Source organism: Hordeum vulgare, chromosome 1H, assembly GCF_904849725.1.
Source record: "Hordeum vulgare subsp. vulgare chromosome 1H, MorexV3_pseudomolecules_assembly, whole genome shotgun sequence".
Taxonomy (NCBI): Eukaryota; Viridiplantae; Streptophyta; class Magnoliopsida; order Poales; family Poaceae; genus Hordeum; species Hordeum vulgare.
In genome coordinates, this window is record NC_058518.1 from 1,576,062 (window position 1) to 1,594,854 (window position 18,793).

An 18,793-nucleotide genomic window follows, 5' to 3' on the forward strand; every position below is an offset into this window, starting at 1 on the left:
TAAGAAATGTTTGGCTTTAGAACTATTCTAACTGGGATTCTTATCCCTAACACTTCTTTGAATGGTAATCGAACAATATATTTGTTTCCAAAACTAGTTATTGCATCTTTTAATTGTATTAATTTATCTCCTTTTTTATCCCTTATTGTTATCATTTGTTCTTTCATCTCTGTGATTTTTGCAACCTTATTATCTTGCTCTTTATTATCTTCTAATTCATCCTTTAGCTTTTCTAATTCTACTTCTAGCTTATTTATTCTATTTTCTAAGTTTCTAACCCTGCTGGATAATATTCTTTCTTCTGGTTCCCATTCTATTTCCTGTCTCCATTTTTGATTACTGACTTTTAGACAGGAGGTACATGCTTGCTTTAAGCATAAACTACATGTGAATCTATTATCTTGGCTAGGATAATATATACAGAAAGCACATTTTATGTTATAATCCCCTTTTCCTTTAATCCAGTCATGTTCACAATCTACTTGATTCATCATTTCGATCATTAAACCGGCTAATTCATCAATTAGGTCTATTTCATCATCGCTTGATTCATATTCTGGAGTCTCATTTTCTACTTCATCTGTCTCTATGATTGAATATATTGACTCGTCGTCTTTTATTTCATCATCACATACCAATATATTCTCATTAACACTATCTACTATTAATACTCTCTCTTGCTCCTCATATTTGCTAGAGTACCTTTTCTGGTCTTTATTAGGGCAAGTTCTACTTAAGTGATCGGGAGAGTTACATATGAAACACCTGCATGTTTTATCATATGATTTCTTAGGATTATATCTTCTTACATTTCTTTTATGCAAGAATGGGGCTCTATTATCGGACCTTCTCAAGAAATATCTTTTCTTTGTTCTAAAAATTCTATTATCTCTCCTTTGTGGTTTATAATATTTGTTTTTCCGATGCCTTTCTTCTCCATACATAAGGTGTATTTGGACAATGTTATTGCAGAAATTGTAATCTGACTTCTTCATAGACCTTTGGGCTTGTATGCCTGTACATACCTTTCTTAATTGTTTAAAAACAAATGTTATGGCTTGAGATATATTTACCACATTTCCGCCTGTTTCTTTTTTATATTCTTCAAATATTATGGATCCTAGAGGGTCTGGCAACTTATTAAAATATCTTTCTACAACACCTACATTAAACCCTTGCTTCGCAGTGGTAGCATTATATAAATAATGTTGAGAGAATTCTTTTATTCCTTTCCAGCTATTTAATGTTAGTTTTTCTATTTCTCTCAACCTTTCGTTTTGTAGTGAGGTATATCCTAATTCCGGGTCTTCTGCGATGATCATATTTGAAATAACATTTGCAAAGTTATTAGGGTTACTTCCGACCCTTTTTAATTCTTCATACTGATTAGGATATGTCTCTACCCATTGTTCCCATAGAACTTTTACAGATTCTCCTAAAAATGTTTCAAGATATGTTAACATATCTTCTACCTTAGTTCCTATATTATACTGGTTTTGTATATATTTTTGAACTATTAAACCTTTCCATATGCTGATTATATTCGGCCAATCTATCGGGTCATGAGCTGCTAGGTTTAAAATAGCGCCATCATTCTTATAATTTTGAAATTGCACTGGCTTTTCAAAATCTCTTCTTTTAGCACCCATATATCTATATTGTCCAGGGATATATGTAGGTTGATAATCATCCTTTTCTGGAGGCCATTGTCCAGCTGATCTGGTAGGTCTCTCTCTCTCTCTCCTTCTCTTTTTACCGAAGACTCGCCATATCCCTTTCTTCTTTTATTACTACTTTCTACTTCCATAGCTTCCATTGCATTGTCTAAATTTTGTAGTCCCACATCATCTAGTGAGTTATAAAAATCACTATTCTGCTCCGAATCATTATAATTTTCATCTTCTAACCACATATCTTTTACTAATTCCTCTTCCTCTTCATAACTTTCTAGTAATAACTTATTATTTATATCACATTGCTCTTCTTCACTAACAACTTCTTCTTCCTGAACAATATTCTTATCTCTATTAGTGATAGCATCATTATTACTACCAGCATGTTCTCCCCTTTCAATTGATGATGTATTTGGCATAATTGAACCACTAGTTACCAACTTTTTCTCATTTTTTAGTTTTTTTAACCTTGCAATTTCTCTAATTATAAACAATTCTCTTTCTCTTATCTTAGGCCAATCTTTTGTCATAGAATTTTTATATTCCCAATCTATATGCTTTAGCTTATTTTCCCAGTGAATTATTTCATCATCTAAATTAGCCTTTTCCATGCATTCGGTCACATCTTTATTCTTATCGTCAATAGATTCTGTTTCTGACATAAAGGATTCTGCGTCTTCTATTGATGCCGATTTATAGTTCATAAATCTAATGCTACTACTTCCTTCACAATTTTGATAACTTATATAGTTTTCAGGTTGCTTTAATTCTTTTTTCTCTATTAATTCACCAATCTTCCACTCTTCTCCCGCTCTTTCTTCAGAACCAATTTTAAGTGGATTCATAAATTTAATACCCTTTGATTGCATACTATCAATTACATCGCTCACATTAACTCTATATCTAGAGTTACTTCTGTTAGTGAGCCTTCCTATAAATTCTATGCTTACTAACAAATTTGTTCCTTTAAAATCTTCATATCCCTTAGTTTGGAAACCAAAACTCATTTTTTTCAATAAATTCTTTTACAGGCATCATTAGGTCTGGAGCTATATAGGTTATTAATCTATTTTCATTCATGTCTCCTTCCAAAAATCCTAATGCTGCTTTATCTACTGATTCCCACCTTCGGTCTAATAGAGTTATAAGCACCTTTGCTCCTAATTTCTTTCTTGTCATACCTTTAACTCCTATAATATACATACCTTGATGAATATATTTGTAACCACAATATTTTAGTTCATGTTCAATATTTTTGCTTACTATTCTTAAATGAACTGGGTGTGTTAACACTTAGTTCTACTTCTCTTGATATTCGGTATAACCCGCTCTTACTCTCAAACATACCCATGTGATATACCTGTTGCGGTTTTATTTTTCTTAGGGTATCCTTTTGATATCTTTCGAGGTCTCTCTGAATATCTATAACTTCTTAAATACTATCAATATCATCGGCTTTACATGATAATCTATGCTTCATTGCGAGTGGTCTTGAGTCTTGTCTTACTAACTGGAGGGTTTTATCTCTTCTAAGGAAGCCTTTAGATATGTCCATTTTTCTGAATTAATATTTCTTGATGATGTTACGATTCCAGATGACGATAGCACAATTTCTTTATTGTTTTGGACACTTTTTAGCTTGTCTAAAACTTGGATTAATAGCTGAAGAATTGTATTATTTTGTCTTATTATAATTTTAGAGTCTTCTTTTGGTGAGTCGTGATCAGAAAATCCTACAGGAGGTGACAAGTATTTGGCTACTTCGTTTAATGCTTGGCTATATTCAGTCATATAATTATGAGACAATCAAAGTTTTAACTTTTTGCAGCAACTTCTTTATATCGAGTATATCTTGTCTTTCTTCTGTGCGAGGGAGTGAGTCTTTGCCTTTACTTAGGTAACGGCCAATTGACAACACTTCTTCTTTAATATAATCGTTATTCTTGCAAAGTATGTTCTGCCTGGCCTTTGCTTCTTCTAGCTTATGTAAGGCGAGATCAATTTTATTGTTCAGACCAGAATATTTATCCGCAAGCTTTTGGTATTCTTTGGATAAACTCTCAAATTTTTGGTCTAAATTATCTTGTCTTTTCCTCCAAGATATGTAAAAGTTATATATCAAATCGACAATTGTATTTAGCTGGCTATGAGATGTATGCCAGGTATGCTCTTCAAAAGGATTTATTCTGCACCTTATATTAATATTCTCTTTAGTATTTATTACCTTACCTGCGCTAACTTCTAAATTTAAATACTTTAACCTATCAATGTTTAAAACGCTGGACCTGATACCAAATATACAGAATAATTAAAATATTTATAATAAATCTAAACTATATTAAGTTATAAATTCAGGTTTTAATGTTGATATACGTGATTACGTATACGAGTAAATACAAACTTATTTATTTATTTTATATTATTTTTAATACGAAGTGTTTTTAAATTATTTCGCTTATATTGCAGGATCTTTGAGGGGCTGTCGAGGCCAACAAGACGACTGAGGTGTACGCAGTGGTGTAATATCCTACTCAGTACTCACCATATTTATCATTATATTGTTTCAGATGTAGCTAAGTTCGTTCACTTGATGTTTTAGTTGCAAATTTATGGAGTAAATTCCTATCGTCTTCCCACGCAGTTCCACCAGGGAACACTTCTCTACGGCCATAAGGTTCTCATTCAAATGCCATAAAAGGCTACACAGAGAACTACCGGCAGAGTTTTCTCCTATAGGATCCCTAGCATAAGAACTCGTTCCATAAATTCAAAAATAAAATACCAAGTGAAAACACGAAACTACATCATTTCCACAACACAATTTACATATGGTTTTCCCTTTCGGGAATCCCTGAAGGGTTTACACAAGGGTAAAGAAATTACCTTCTAACTACCTTCGCGAGCTTACAAATGCTCTAAATATTGTAGCTCTTTATTACACGATGAGGAAGTACTACTACTACTACTACTACTACTGCTGAGCAAAGAGCTTGCTAGCTGAGTTGCAACTTTGTGCTCTATCTGTGGCTGGTTCTTCTCTGTCTGGTGTCTCTCTTCGCAGCAAGGCTCCTCTTTTTATAGGCAAGAGAGCACCTCTTGGATGGCTTCCGGGAGAAGGCTCCTCTATTATTTCTTCCTTCTTTCTCCTTGTCCGTCATGCACCTAGTTTTTAGGCCTTCTAGGCTTTATAGGCTTTGTAGCCATTATAGCCCCTTCTTTCTAGGGTATTGAGTGCATGTTGGAGAGGTTTGCACAGCGTGTCTTGGCTGCCAATGGAGGTGGCATTGTCTTCTTTTTTGATTTTCTTCTTCGTCATGATTTTGTCTTGGACTTTAATCTTCAGGAATATTACAATCTTTGGATATGTATGTGCCCGTACACTGCCTGCTGATATGTCTATGCGGGCATACTTGGCTGAAAACAAGCACATGTGTGTGCATTCGCTATTGATATGCGTACGCATACATGCTGCATTTTTTTTAATCATAGTGTATATTGATATGAAATATCAATTATATGGGCAGGGAAGACCCCCCTCAAAAAAAAGGAAGCATGTATGCGTACACATATCAATAGCCAATGCACACACATGTGAATGTTTCCAGCCAAGTATGCCCGCATAGACATATCACCAGGCAGTGTACGGGCACATGCATAACCAAAGATTGTAATATTCCTGAAGATTAAAGTCCAAGACAAAATCATGACGAAGAAGAAAATCAAAAAAGAAGATAATGCCACCTCCATTGACAGCCAAGACACGGTGTGCAAACCTCTCCAACATGCACTCAATACCCTAGAAAGAAGGGCTATAATGGCTACAAAGCCTATAAAGCCTAGAAGACCTAAAAACTAGGTGCGTGATGGACAAGGAGAAAGAAGGAGGAAATAATAGAGGAGCCTTCTCCCGGAAGCCATCCAAGAGGTGCTCTCTTGCCTATAAAAGGAGGAGCCTTGCTGCGAAGAGAGACACCAGACGGAGAAGAACGAGCCACAGATAGAGCACAGAGTTGCAACTCAGCTAGCAAGCTCTTTGCTCAGTAGTAGTAGTAGTAGTAGTAGTAGTAGTAGTAGTAGTACTTCCTCATCGTGTAATAAGAGCTACAATATTTAGAGCATTTGTAAGCTCGCGAAGGTAGTTAGAAGGTAATTTCTTTACCCTTGTGTAAACCCTTCGGGGGTTCCCGAAAGGGAAAACCATATGTAAATTATGTTGTGGAAATGATGTAGTTTCGTGTTTTCACTTGGTATTTTATTTTTGAATTTATGGAACGAGTTCTTATGCTAGGGATCCTATAGGAGAAAACTCTGCCGGTAGTTCTCTGTGTAGCCTTTTATGGCATTTGAATGAGAACCTTATGGCCGTAGAGAAGTGTTCCCTTTGGGTGAAACTGCCTGGGAAGACGATAGGAATTTACTCCATCAATTTGCAACTAAAACATCAAGTGAACGAACTTAGCTACATCTGAAACAACATAATGATAAATATGGTGAGTACTGAGTAGGATATTACACCACTGCGTACACCTCAGTCGTCTTGTTGGCCTCGACAGCCCCTCAAAGATCCTGTAATATAAGCGAAATAATTTAAAAACACTTCGTATTAAAAATAATATAAAATAAATAAATAAGTTTGTACTTACTCGTATACATAATCACGTATATCAACATTAAAACCTGAATTTATAACTTTATATTATTTTTAATACGAAGTGTTTTTAAATTATTTCGTTTATATTGCAGGATCTTTGAGGGGCTGTCGAGGCCAACAAGACGAATGAGGTGTACGCAGTGGTGTAATATCCTACTCAGTACTCACCATATTTATCATTATATTGTTTCAGATATAGCTAAGTTCGTTCACTTGATGTTTTAGTTGCAAATTTATGGAGTAAATTCCTATCGTCTTCCCAGGCAGTTCCACCCAAGGGGAACACTTCTCTACGGTCATAAGGTTCTTATTCAAATGCCATAAAAGGCTACACAGAGAACTACCGGCAGAGTTTTCTCCTATAGGATCCCTAGCATAAGAACTCGTTCCATAAATTCAAAAATAAAATACCAAGTGAAAACACGAAACTACATCATTTCCACAACATAATTTACATATGGTTTTCCCTTTCGGGAATCCCGAAGGGTTTACACAAGGGTAAAGAAATTACCTTCTAACTACCTTCGCGAGCTTACAAATGCTCTAAATATTGTAGCTCTTTATTACACGATGAGGAAGTACTACTACTACTACTACTACTACTGAGCAAAGAGCTTGCTAGCTGAGTTGCAACTCTGTGCTCTATCTATGGCTGGTTCTTCTCCGTCTGGTGTCTCTCTTCGCAGCAAGGCTCCTCCTTTTATAGGCAAGAGAGCACCTCTTGGATGGCTTCCGGAAGAAGTCTCCTCTATTATTTCCTCCTTCTTTCTCCTTGTCCGTCATGCACCTAGTTTTTAGGCCTTCTATGCTTTATAGGCTTTGTATCCATTATAGCCCTTCTTTTTAGGGTATTGAGTGCATGTTGGAGAGGTTTGCACACCGTGTCTTGGCTGCCAATGGAGGTGGCATTATCTTTTTTTTTTATTTTCTTCTTCGTCATGATTTTGTTTAGACTTTAATCTTCAGGAATATTACAATCTTTGGTTATGCATGTGCCCGTACACTGCCTGCTGATATGTCTATGCGGGCATACTTGGCTAAAAACATGCACATGTGTAAGATTTGAATCCGTGCCAGACTCAGTTTTGGCTAGTCGTGATTAGTTCCAATAAAGAGTCCAAATGAAGCAACTGAGCTGCATTTGCCGTGATATGGTGTTCTATTTAGCTGAGTCGTGATCTGATTATTTGGATTTTGTGTTCCATGCAGAATTAGCAGAAATTTGCTTCCCTTGGGCATCAACAACACAAGCATCACAGGTAACGGATATTGGAGGATGAGATGTTACAGTCGGGCTTTATAATGAACGCATTGATTTCAAACATTTGCAGCTCAACATGCATTGATTTCGTCCATATAACAGGGTACTACTCACGCATTGGGCTTTCGGAAGCTCTGCTGCTGCAGCGAATACTCATCTGCTCGGAGAAGATGGCGGCGGCTTGCACGGGTGCTGGTGGAGTTCAGCCTCTCCGAACAACGTCAGGGACACCATCTTCAGCCGCCTGTTCACGCCGTCGCCAGCGTCTGCTGAAGCAACCCTCAACGTACTATGTCTTTACCTTTGTAGAAGTGTTTACAGATGCTTCTGCTATACTGTACATCTCTATGCACTGCTATGAGAGCTATGAAATTATGGATGCCATAGTAATAATCTGCAAACTATGGACTACTCGTATATTACAAAGGGGCAAACCTGGGAATATTGTCGTGTTGGATGTTATCAACACGTACAGAAAGCGCGAGTAGTAGAAGTTTACCGAATCAACCCACTTGAGCGTGTTGGAACTTTTCTTCAGTCAAGTGTGATCATGATGCTTCCCGGTTGTACCGGCTATGAATTCCTCATTTTCCTGCGACACATGACTTCCAACAAGACTTGCGGTCCACCAGCCTAAACATAATAATAATGGTCGTGCATGCAAGCAAATATGAGAAAGTTGTCATCTGCTCTGAGGCAAGGTTCCATATATGTGTATACTCATAAGAGATTGAGTTACCTGGAACAACACATTGTCTATAATGATTAATAGATGGAAGTATCCTTCTCAAAAGTTATCAGAGGTGCACTGAAGCAACCCTCGAATTATTGTGCTTATTCGTCGCATGCATAAGTGTCTACTGCCGTTTCTGCTATCTTGTACTCCCTCCGTTCCTAAATATAAGTCTTTTAAGATATTTCACTAGAAGTCTACATACGAAACAAAATAAGTGAATGTACACTTTAAAGTATGTCTATATACATCCGTATGTAGTTCATTAATGAAACATTTTTAAAGACTTATATTTAGGAACCGAGGGAGTACTATACTATACATCTCAATGCACTGCTATGAGCTACCAAAGAAGTATGGAAGCAATAGTAATAATCTGCACACTTTTGACTACTTGTAAATTAAAAAGGGGCATAGCTGGGAATATTGGCGTGTTGGATGTTACACGGCAATGACGTACAGAAAGCACCAGTAGTAGAAATTTACCTAATTGAACCCACTTGAGCCTGGAACTTTTCTTCGGTCAGTGTGGCCATGATGCTGCTTGGTTGTACATCATTTTTTACTTATTAGACACATGACTTCCAACAAGACTTAGGGTCCAGGATTTGTATTGACCGAAATTCAACACATAAACCTTCATTTTTAACATCAATAAAAATCCAGCATGGAAATTTCCCCCCAATTTGCATTGCGTCACAAATCCTTGAGCTAAGTCTTGCGTTCTATGTACCAGCTGAAAAGCGAGTAATAGTTAAACTTTATGGAATAGCTCAAGATAAGCTGGTCAAATGTCTTTATGGAATGGCCATAACTGAAGTAGTAACAAGTTACATGATCAAATAAACAAAGAAATACTGTCAAACCAGTCACCTGAGATACCATCAAATGAAAACTCTACTGAAATGTTATAAGTTGTAGACAGAGGAGAATTCGGAAAGATATTATCAGTACGCGTACGCTGTGGGTACCCCTATATACCTGCCTTCAAATGCTTTCAAAATAAATTCCAGGGGCACGAGGAAAGAAAAAGAGGCGACACTGAAGACGAAAAACAGGTACCCCAGCAACAACTTCCGAAGGAAAGAAAAAAAAGCTTTCACTCGACTCCTTTTTGCGAAAAAAATAGCCTCCGCTCAGCTGTTGTGCAGCTTCCACTCAACTCCTTTTCGAGAAAAAGCTTCCACTAAACTGGTGTGTGTTGACCGAGGAGCTCATAACAATGGGAGACATGCTGGTTAAATACTCATCAACGGAATGAGATTATGTATTAAATCACATCCCCCAACCAAACACATTCTCGAATTCCAGAGGCAAACACTAGGCAGCAAAATGCGACCTACGTTGTACCTCTGCCTAATGCTGATGCCGTGCCTTCCTCTCTTGCTGGGGTGCCATGCTGTGCGCCATGGAGGGATCTCACTGGGGTCCCAACGCATGGCCCTCCTCCACTGGAAAGCTACACTTGCGAGTCCACCGCTGCAGATGAGCTCTTGGCAGGAAAAGACCAGCCCATGCAACTGGACGGGCATCATGTGCATGGCTGTTCGCCATGGCCGCCGCATGCCTTGGGTGGTGACCAACATCTCCCTGCCGGATGCTGGCATCCGTGGCCAGCTTGGTGAGCTCAACTTCTCGGCTCTTCCGTTCCTCACACATATCGACCTTCACAACAACAATCTCCATGGTGCACTACCCGCTAGTATCAGCTCCCTGACAGCACTTTCGGTACTTGTCCTTCATCACAACCAGCTCATAGGAAAAATTCCTTATGAGATTGGTAGCCTAGAAAGTCTAAGGCTTCTTGAACTCTCGTTTAACAGACTCACAGGACATATCCCTCCGTCTCTAGGTAACCTAACAATGTTAACTGATCTTCTCATTAACCAAAACATGGTATCAGGTCTCGTTCCTGAGGAGATTGGAAGGCTTGTCAACCTACATACTTTACAGCTAAGCAACAGCACCTTAAGTGGCATGATACCAAAAACCCTTGGAAATCTAACCCGACTAAATATTTTGTATCTGTTTGGTAATCAGCTTTCAGGGCCTATACCCCAAGAGTTAGGCAGGCTCGTCCGTTTGAAAGTTCTTGGGCTTAATTCAAATGATTTTTCAGGTCCAATTCCAATCTTCATAGCCAATCTCACTAAGATGAACCAACTTTTTCTCTATGATAATCAAATAACAGGCTCGATACCCCCAGAACTAGGAAGCCTGACTATGCTAAACCAACTTGTTCTCCACGAAAATCAAATATCGGGTACAATACCCCCAGAATTAGGGAACCTCACTATGCTCGATACATTTACTCTCTTTACAAATCAAATCTCAGGCCTAATACCTATAGAATTGGGCACCTTGATGAATCTCCGGTTGTTAGACTTCTCCAACAACCAAATAACCGGTATCATCCCTCAAGAGATTGGCAATCTAGTGAACCTCATATATTTACAATTGTCTTTGAACCAAATTTCGGGATCAATACCAATAACTTTTGGGAAGTTGCAAAGCCTCCAAAATCTAGAGCTCTTCAATAACAAGTTATCAGGTTCTCTTCCTCAAGAATTTGGGGACCTCATAAACCTTGTTGAACTTGGGCTAGAAAGAAACTCACTTTCAGGACCTTTACCCGCAAATATATGTTCAGGTGGCAGACTTCGATATTTCAATGTCCATACTAATAAATTCCATGGCCCCATTCCACGGAGTTTAAAGACATGTACCGGTTTGGTTAAACTTTCCCTTGGTAGCAACCAACTAACAGGAAATATATCTCAGGATTTTGGTGTGTATCCACAACTCAAATGGATGGTCTTGTCAGCAAATAGACTCTCGGGACAGATCTCACAAAATCTAGGTGCATCTAACCAGCTAACAATGCTACATCTCCAAAAAATATATGATCACAGGTTCCATACCTCCAATCCTTTCAAAATTGTCCAACCTAGTAGAGCTAACACTCGATTCTAATCATCTCAGCGGTGAGATTCCACCAGAAATCTTCAGTTTAGCAAATCTATATAGCCTCAACTTATCGTCGAACCAATTATCTGGATCCATACCTACACAGATAGAAAAGCTAAGCAATCTAGGATACCTTGATATATTTGCCTGGTGCGATAGGAAATATAGCAGGCCTGCAGATCATGTTAGATGTGAGCAACAATAACCTTAGCGGTGTGTTGCCACAGCAACTTGGGAAGTTGGAGATGCTAGAATTTCTGAATTTATCACATAATCAGTTCAGCGGCAGCATTCCATCCTCCTTTGCAAGCATGGTTAGCCTTTCAACACTTGATGTGTCCTACAACGAGTTGGAAGGACCAGTCCCAACAGCACGGCTACTCCAAAATGCTTCAGCAAGTTGGTTTCTTCCCAACAATGGTATGTGTGGTAACATCTATGGCATGACACCTTGTTATTCAACTCTAGTAGCTGGTCAACATAAACGAAACATACTTGGTTTGCTCTTGCCAATTGTTCTTGTGGTGGTTTTCTGCATTGTTGTTGCAATTGCTGTCATAATAGTTCTTAGTCGTAAGAAGAGAAAACCACAAGAGAGTGTTACCTCTGAAGGAAGGGACCTATTCTCTGTTTGGAATTTCAATGGAAGATTAGCATTTGATGATATTGTAAGGGAAACCGAAAACTTCGATGATAAGTACATCATTGGAATAGGAGGATACGGCAAAGTCTACAAGGCACAGCTCCAAGATGGGCAGCTAGTTGCTGTGAAGAAGCTTCATCACACCGAAGAGGAGTTGGAAGATCCGACAACGAAGCATTGTCAAAATGTATGGATTCTGCTCCCATCCAGCATATAAGTTTCTCGTCTACGACTACATTCAACAGGGAAGCCTCCATGGGACATTGGAAAATGAGGAGCTAGCAAAGGAATTAGATTGGCAAAAGAGAATTGCTCTTGCAACTGATGTGGCTCAAGCAATATCTTATTTGCACCACGAATGCAGTCCACCTATAATCCATCGAGATATCACGAGTAACAACATCTTACTTGATACAATCTTCAAGGCTTCCGTCTCGGATTTCGGCGCTGCAAGGATTCTTAAGCCCGACTCATCAAATTGGAGTGCACTAGCAGGAACGTATGGCTACATGGCTCCTGGTATGTGCTAGTATAACCTTTCTCCTCAACATAGAAGCATTCATCTCTATCAATTTGTTCCTAATCCTAATGTTTTGCTCGATGTTGTGCAGAACTTTCGTACACATCTGTTGTGACAGAGAAATGTGATGTCTATAGCTTTGGCGTTGTTGTGCTAGAGCTACTGATGGGGAAGCATCCAAGGGATCTATTAGACGGTACTTTGTTAAATGGAGAAGAAACTATACTAGTGCAAGATATTCTCGACCAACGGGTGACAACACCAACAACAACAGAAGAGAACAACTTATGTCTCCTCATTAAGCTGGCCTTTTCTTGCTTGGAATCTTCTCCACAAACAAGGCCAACCATGAGGGAGGCATACCGAACACTCATCCAGCGACCCTCTTCTAGTTCATGTCCCGTGCCTTTCAGCGCACTTACATTACAGCAAGCAAGGGATGCATATTAATACATGATCTAAAATCTAGTGAGAAGCCAAGGTCTATCGTAGCGGAGGCCGATTTGGGTTCCTGCTTTTGAGTCGAGTCACTCATATATGCTACCTATATATATATATGTGTTGATGTGTTGATGGCTCATTGTAAGTCTATATGTTTTGTATTCACTCTCCTGATACGGTGAACGATCACCATTGTGTGCCCGTGGTTTTCCCCGCAAGGGTTTTGCACATAAAAATTGGTGTTCCCGTGTTATTGATATCTCTCGGTTTGTCCACTTCCCGATTTCTAACAATGCATAAATACAATTAGTTTTGTGGGTTGCTTGTAAAATGTATGCCGTGTCTATGGTTATATTTGTTTTAAGACACTGAACATGGTATCCACATGTGACACTTTCTTTCGGTTGTTGTCTGCAAGGCTATACTTGAAATGGTGTGCTAATATTTGTCTCTTTTTATCTACTATTTGCTCCCAAGAACCTAAAGATGGAAAAAAATGGAATCGAAACCGGTGTGATATCATGTAGTCCTAACGTATTGTTCTAATTAAAATATCTTGGACCAAGCAGGAACGATCAAATGGTGAACTTGGCAGCAAACTAAAGCTAACCTGGTGAGCATGCATCTTGAATTCCGTCACGGGAAAGCAACTTGGTCGAGATTATAATGTCACATTATCCTTCATAGCTGTAGGGAAAGCATTTGGAGTATAAAGATTAGAGCACCGAACTAATAGGCTGCTCCCACAGAGATTAAGTGAATGATTAGATGCTACAGAATTATCAGCTCCAATTAACTATGGCCAGGAGCATGGAGCAACAATAGCACTCCATTTCTGTCTTGTCCATGTTAAGTGAATGATTAAAGCAGATAAGAACACAACCCCTATATATTAAGGAACTTCTGAGACTACCCAAAAATGACATATACTCCCTCTTTACCTAAATAATTGTACTTGAGAGAACTAGTCTAGGTCTTTTCAGCTACAATTATTTAGATACAGAGGGAATGGGAGTACTATTTTACAAATTCACGTACGATACTCGAGGGCTCCGACTTTGTAGCCAACAAATCAGCCGCCATATGGCCTCCCTAGGACAATGACAGAAACTAACAGAAAGAAAATTACGTCATAAGAAAAAACACTCCTCATAGATGGTTGCAGCTGGTCCTAAAGAATTTCCTCCAGCTTGCATGATCTCGATGACCTCCACGCAGTCCGCCCTGATCTCCACCTTGTTGCACCCTATATTGTTTGCGAGGATCAGCCCGTCTTTGAAGCCCCTAGCCTTCGCCGTCGCTGCATCTTTGACGAATGGGATTGTGACATCCTCGACTTTTGCAACAGTGGTTATTGTAATTAAGCTACAGTGATCAACCGCTAAATGATGCCACGTCATCGAATTTCCATCTCAGACCCGCATTGATTCGAGTCTGTCCGGATCCAAAATTTGAAAACAAAAGAAAAGTATTTTATAAGTTCATTGCAAATAATAAAAGAATATATATAAAAAGGAAAGTATTAAAAATAATAATGATAAAATAAAGTATAATAAAAGAAAGTATTTAAAAAGAGAAATCAGTTAGTAAAATAAATAGGAAAGAAAGAAATAATAAAAAAAGGCAAAACAAAACAAAACAACAACAACAACAAAAAAGCAACCCCACCCCCTGGCCGAGCTTGGCCAAAAGGCCCAACTGGCCAGCCCACCCGCGCCCCCCTCCCTCAAACCCTAGACCCGCCCTGGCGAGGGAGCCAGCCCCTCTCGCTCCCTCCCCTCCTGCCGCCGCCACCTCTCCCTCCCCCTCTCGGTCTCCCTTCCCCCCCCCCCCCCCACGACAGACCCCACCCCACCGAGACCCCCACACTCCCACGTCCCGTAACTCCCTCCCCCCACGAGAGCCCCCACCCCCCCAGATCCCTCCCCACCTCGCCTCCCACCTCTGCTCCCCTCCCGTCGGCCCCCTGCCTCCCGCCGGCGAGCCCTCCTCTCCACCGCCTCCTCCTCCCGCCGGCGAGCCGCTCCCCCACGGCCTCCTCCTCCCGCCGGCGGCCTCTCCCCCGTCGGCCCCTCTCCCGGCCGGCGAGCCCCTCCCCTCTCCCGTCCGGCGAGCCCCCCCCCCTCGGCCTCCACCCCGCCGGCAGGGGCCCCGGCTGCCTCGGCCCTCCACCTCGCCGGCCTACCACCCTGCCCCCGTCGGCCTTCTCCCGCTCGGTCCGGGAGGGACCGGGCAGGGAGACATCTCCACCTCGCCGGATCCGGCCAGCTCCCCCTCGCCGGCGCGTCACCACCATCATCACCGTCCCCTTCACCACCGGAACCACGCCGTCTCCTCCGCCCCTTCCCGCGAACTCCGGCTTCACCGGCCCCTCCCGTCAACGTCGGTGAGCCCCTCCTCGGGCTCCTCCCACCATGTCGATCTCCTCACCGCCCCGGTTCCGTTCCAGCAAACGGGACCTCGATCCGTCGACGGTAGACTCCGGTAGGAAGGATTGAACTTTTGGTTCTTCTAGGTGGAGTTAGCAGAGAACCTCTCTGTTTATTTGTTAACAGAGAGAGGGAGATGAGAGTTTTGAGAGAAAATAAATAAAAACAAATGTTGCATTCCGTATGTATGTATGTATGTATTTGATACCCGTATTTATGTATGTATTTGCGTATATAGGCATGTGGAGAGATACGACATTTTTATGGTTATGTATTTGTGATTAATAAAATGAGTAAATGGCCTTAGGCCACTTACCGGTGGGGCCAACGCACCCGCTGTCTATGACAGGGAGACCCCACGCGATAGTTAAAATAAAAATAAAAAATAATGTTTATTAAATAAATAAATAAATAGATATATTAGTTAAATTAATTAATTAGAATAATTAGAGTATGACACGTGGGTCCCCCACTAAATTAATCGGATTAATTAATATTTAATCTTAAATAAAACTTGTGCCTATGACGTTCGGGACCCGCTGGTCAGTTGACCAGTCAACTGCTGATGCCAGCCTGACATCGCCATGATGTCATAATGGGATTTTATTAAAATAGCTAAATCTGTTTTTAATTCCTAAATAATTAATAAAACTTTAAAAATTAATATAAAATAATCCGTAAGTCAGATCAAAATGATTTCAACATGAAAGTTGATCAGCAAAACGAGACGAACCCGGATACACGGCACGTTCGTCTGTCACGCGTCCCTAGCATAGCAAACATGGAACTTTTCCATCGTTTCCAGTATAACCGGTAGTAGCCCGAGACCCGGAAAATATCGTCAGGTATTCTTCCGACCCGTCTATGACGGATGTTGCTGCGTTAGCTCATATCTAGCCTGCATCTTTCCATGTCATGCTTTGTGTTGCATCGGTGCTATTATTTATTGTTTCTCCCCCCTCTTCTTACCGGTAGACCCCGAGACTGACGCTGCTGCCGGGTACATCTCCGACCCTGCCGATCAGTCCTTTGCCGCCGAGCAGCAAGGCAAGCAAACTCCCCTTGATCATTCCTATATCGCCTATGTCTTTCTTCCTACTGCTTGCATTAGTATTTTGCTACTGTTGTAGTTATCTCCTATATCTGATGCATAGCCTATTTTTTATGAACTGCTATTTTCAGTCCTGTACCTTTAATCTGCTTAGTATAGGTGGAGCAGTCATCCCCTCTGACCCCGTAGTTCAGTTGCCCCGCTTGTTTTCAATCTCGATCTCTGATCGACGAGCCAGACCCGACACAGCACGTTCACCCCCCTTCGTTGTACGACGCTACAGGGATACTATCGGGTACCGAGGGTGACACCTCGCTAAGTACTCCTGATGATATCTCTATAGTATAGCTAGTCGGTCGTGGTTATCGAGGGTGATTCCTCTTTCACCATTCCCGATGACGCCTCTGTCGTGCAACCCCGCGAGTGTGGACCCTCGAGGGTGATTCCTCTAAGCCCACCTTGACGGGTACATCGTTCGGAATCCAACGAGGGTGATACCTCGGATTCCCCCCGATGTTACAACCACACAGTTACTCGACCATGTTACTGGGATCATTGGTGCTTAGTTGTAAGACGGGTGGATTCCCGTGATACTGTGTTGTTGGCCTAATTAAAATGCTAATGGATTTGGGTATTTGATCTGGGTTGGTCGGAGACCTTTTCGCACTAACCGGCTACGCGGGAAGAATTATGGGTACTCGACGTCGCGGTATCAGCCGAAGCTTTTCAGATGCCAGCAGTGTAGCGGCGCGCGCCCGAGTGGTCCCGAGATGCATCGCGCTTGTGATTAAGGGATGCTAGGACTGACGTCGGCCGCCCACGCCACGTGCAGGAGCGTGAAGGGGAACTGGGCCCACGAACCCTTTGTGCTTAGGATTTAGACCGGCGGGCTGGCCTCTCTGATTAGTCTTAGGTGGGGCTGCGACGTGTCGATATTCCGAGGCCGGGCAGGACCCAGAAAAGTATGTCCGGCCAGAGTTATCGAGCGTGACGGGACATGTGGTGCACCCCTGCAGGGATGAAAATTAACTATTCGGATAGCCATGTCCACGGTTACAGGACGACTTGGAGTTGTGCCCCGATCTTTTACAACTACAATTGTTACTTAACTGGAATTAGTTTGCCTCGGGATTGCTTCCTTGCAGGGAGTCGAGGGAGGATCTTTAGGCGTGACCTCACTTTAATATTGCTGCAACAATATGACTATTAATGTTTTACCCCTGTTCTACTCTCGTCTATTGCTGCAAGACCCTGAAGATGCTAGTCTTCGATAGGACTAGGCCTTCTCTCTCTATTCTCGCATTGCTGCAGTCAGCCCACATATACACCCCCCCTTCTTTGATACTGATGCATAATTAGAATAGTTCTAATGTAAGACTTGCGAGTACTTTGGATGAGTACTCACCGCTGCTTTGCTCCCCCCTTGTCCCCTTGATCCGTTTGCTGCGACCAGATGATGGAGCCCAGGAGATGGAGGTCCCCGCCGCCGACGACTGCTACCCCGACGGTGCCTACTACTACGTGGAGGCCGCTGATGATCAGGAGTAGTTAGGAGGTTCCCAGGCAGGAGGCCTCGCCTCGTTCGATCGTTGTATCTTTTGTGCTAGCCTTCTCTAAGGCACCCCATGTTTTATGTCTGTACTCAGATATTTGTTGCTTCCGCTGACTCGTGTGTTTATCGAGCTTTCGTATTCTAGCCCTCGAGGCCCCTGGCTTGTAATATGAAGCTGATGTTATTTTATTTGTGTCTAGAGTTGTGTTGTGATATCTTCCCGTGAGTCCTTGGGTTTGATCGTACGCATTTGCGTATATGTTTAGCGTACGATTAAATCGAGGGCGTCACAGGGATGTTACTCGCGGATGCCGCAATGAAGGATCCCGTGGAGTCTCGTATAATGCTCTTTTTTGTTTTCATATTATATACATAAACTATTAGAAATAATCAAGTGTTAGCAATTCATCAATCATTTCAATCTAAGGGCATTTGAGACATTTCAACAGACAACTCATACAACAATTATATGCTAGAATCACAGAAAAGAACTGGACACGTAATTCTGTGGCCAGACAATATCTGTGGGCAGTTTCCAGAATTATGATTCTGGAGAATATTACAACATGAAAAGAACTGGCCCTATACCTTCTGGGATAACCTTTTAGATGGTGACTTTTCAAGATTGATGGGTGACGGCATGGGTCGGGTCGCCTCCTTGCTCGGTGTTTCATCGAACATGTGGTGTGCGGGAACTTGCCCTCATGGGCCAGCTCGTCTCCCTTCCCTGAAATCGGTGTAAAATCAGCAGCAACCACCCGGTTCTCTTCATCTGTGGCGTCAATCGCCAGAAGTTGCAGCATTCATCATATTGGGAGAGCACGAGCGAAGCAGCACATACTAACCTGAGGCACGGTGAGCACTAGAGGTCG

At 41.4% G+C, this 18,793-nt stretch overlaps 1 protein-coding gene and 1 pseudogene across 1 annotated transcript; both read left to right on the plus strand.

Annotated features, from left to right (window-relative positions):
• Positions 1-9,610: 9,610 nt before the first annotated feature.
• LOC123439871 (probable leucine-rich repeat receptor-like protein kinase At1g35710) lies at positions 9,611-11,454 on the plus strand. Its single transcript, XM_045116788.1, has one exon. The coding sequence runs from the start codon at positions 9,651-9,653 to the stop codon at positions 11,289-11,291; it is 1,641 nt and encodes a 546-aa protein (XP_044972723.1). The 5' UTR covers positions 9,611-9,650; the 3' UTR covers positions 11,292-11,454.
• Positions 11,414-13,132, plus strand: LOC123453037 (annotated as a pseudogene).
• Positions 13,133-18,793: the final 5,661 nt, after the last annotated feature.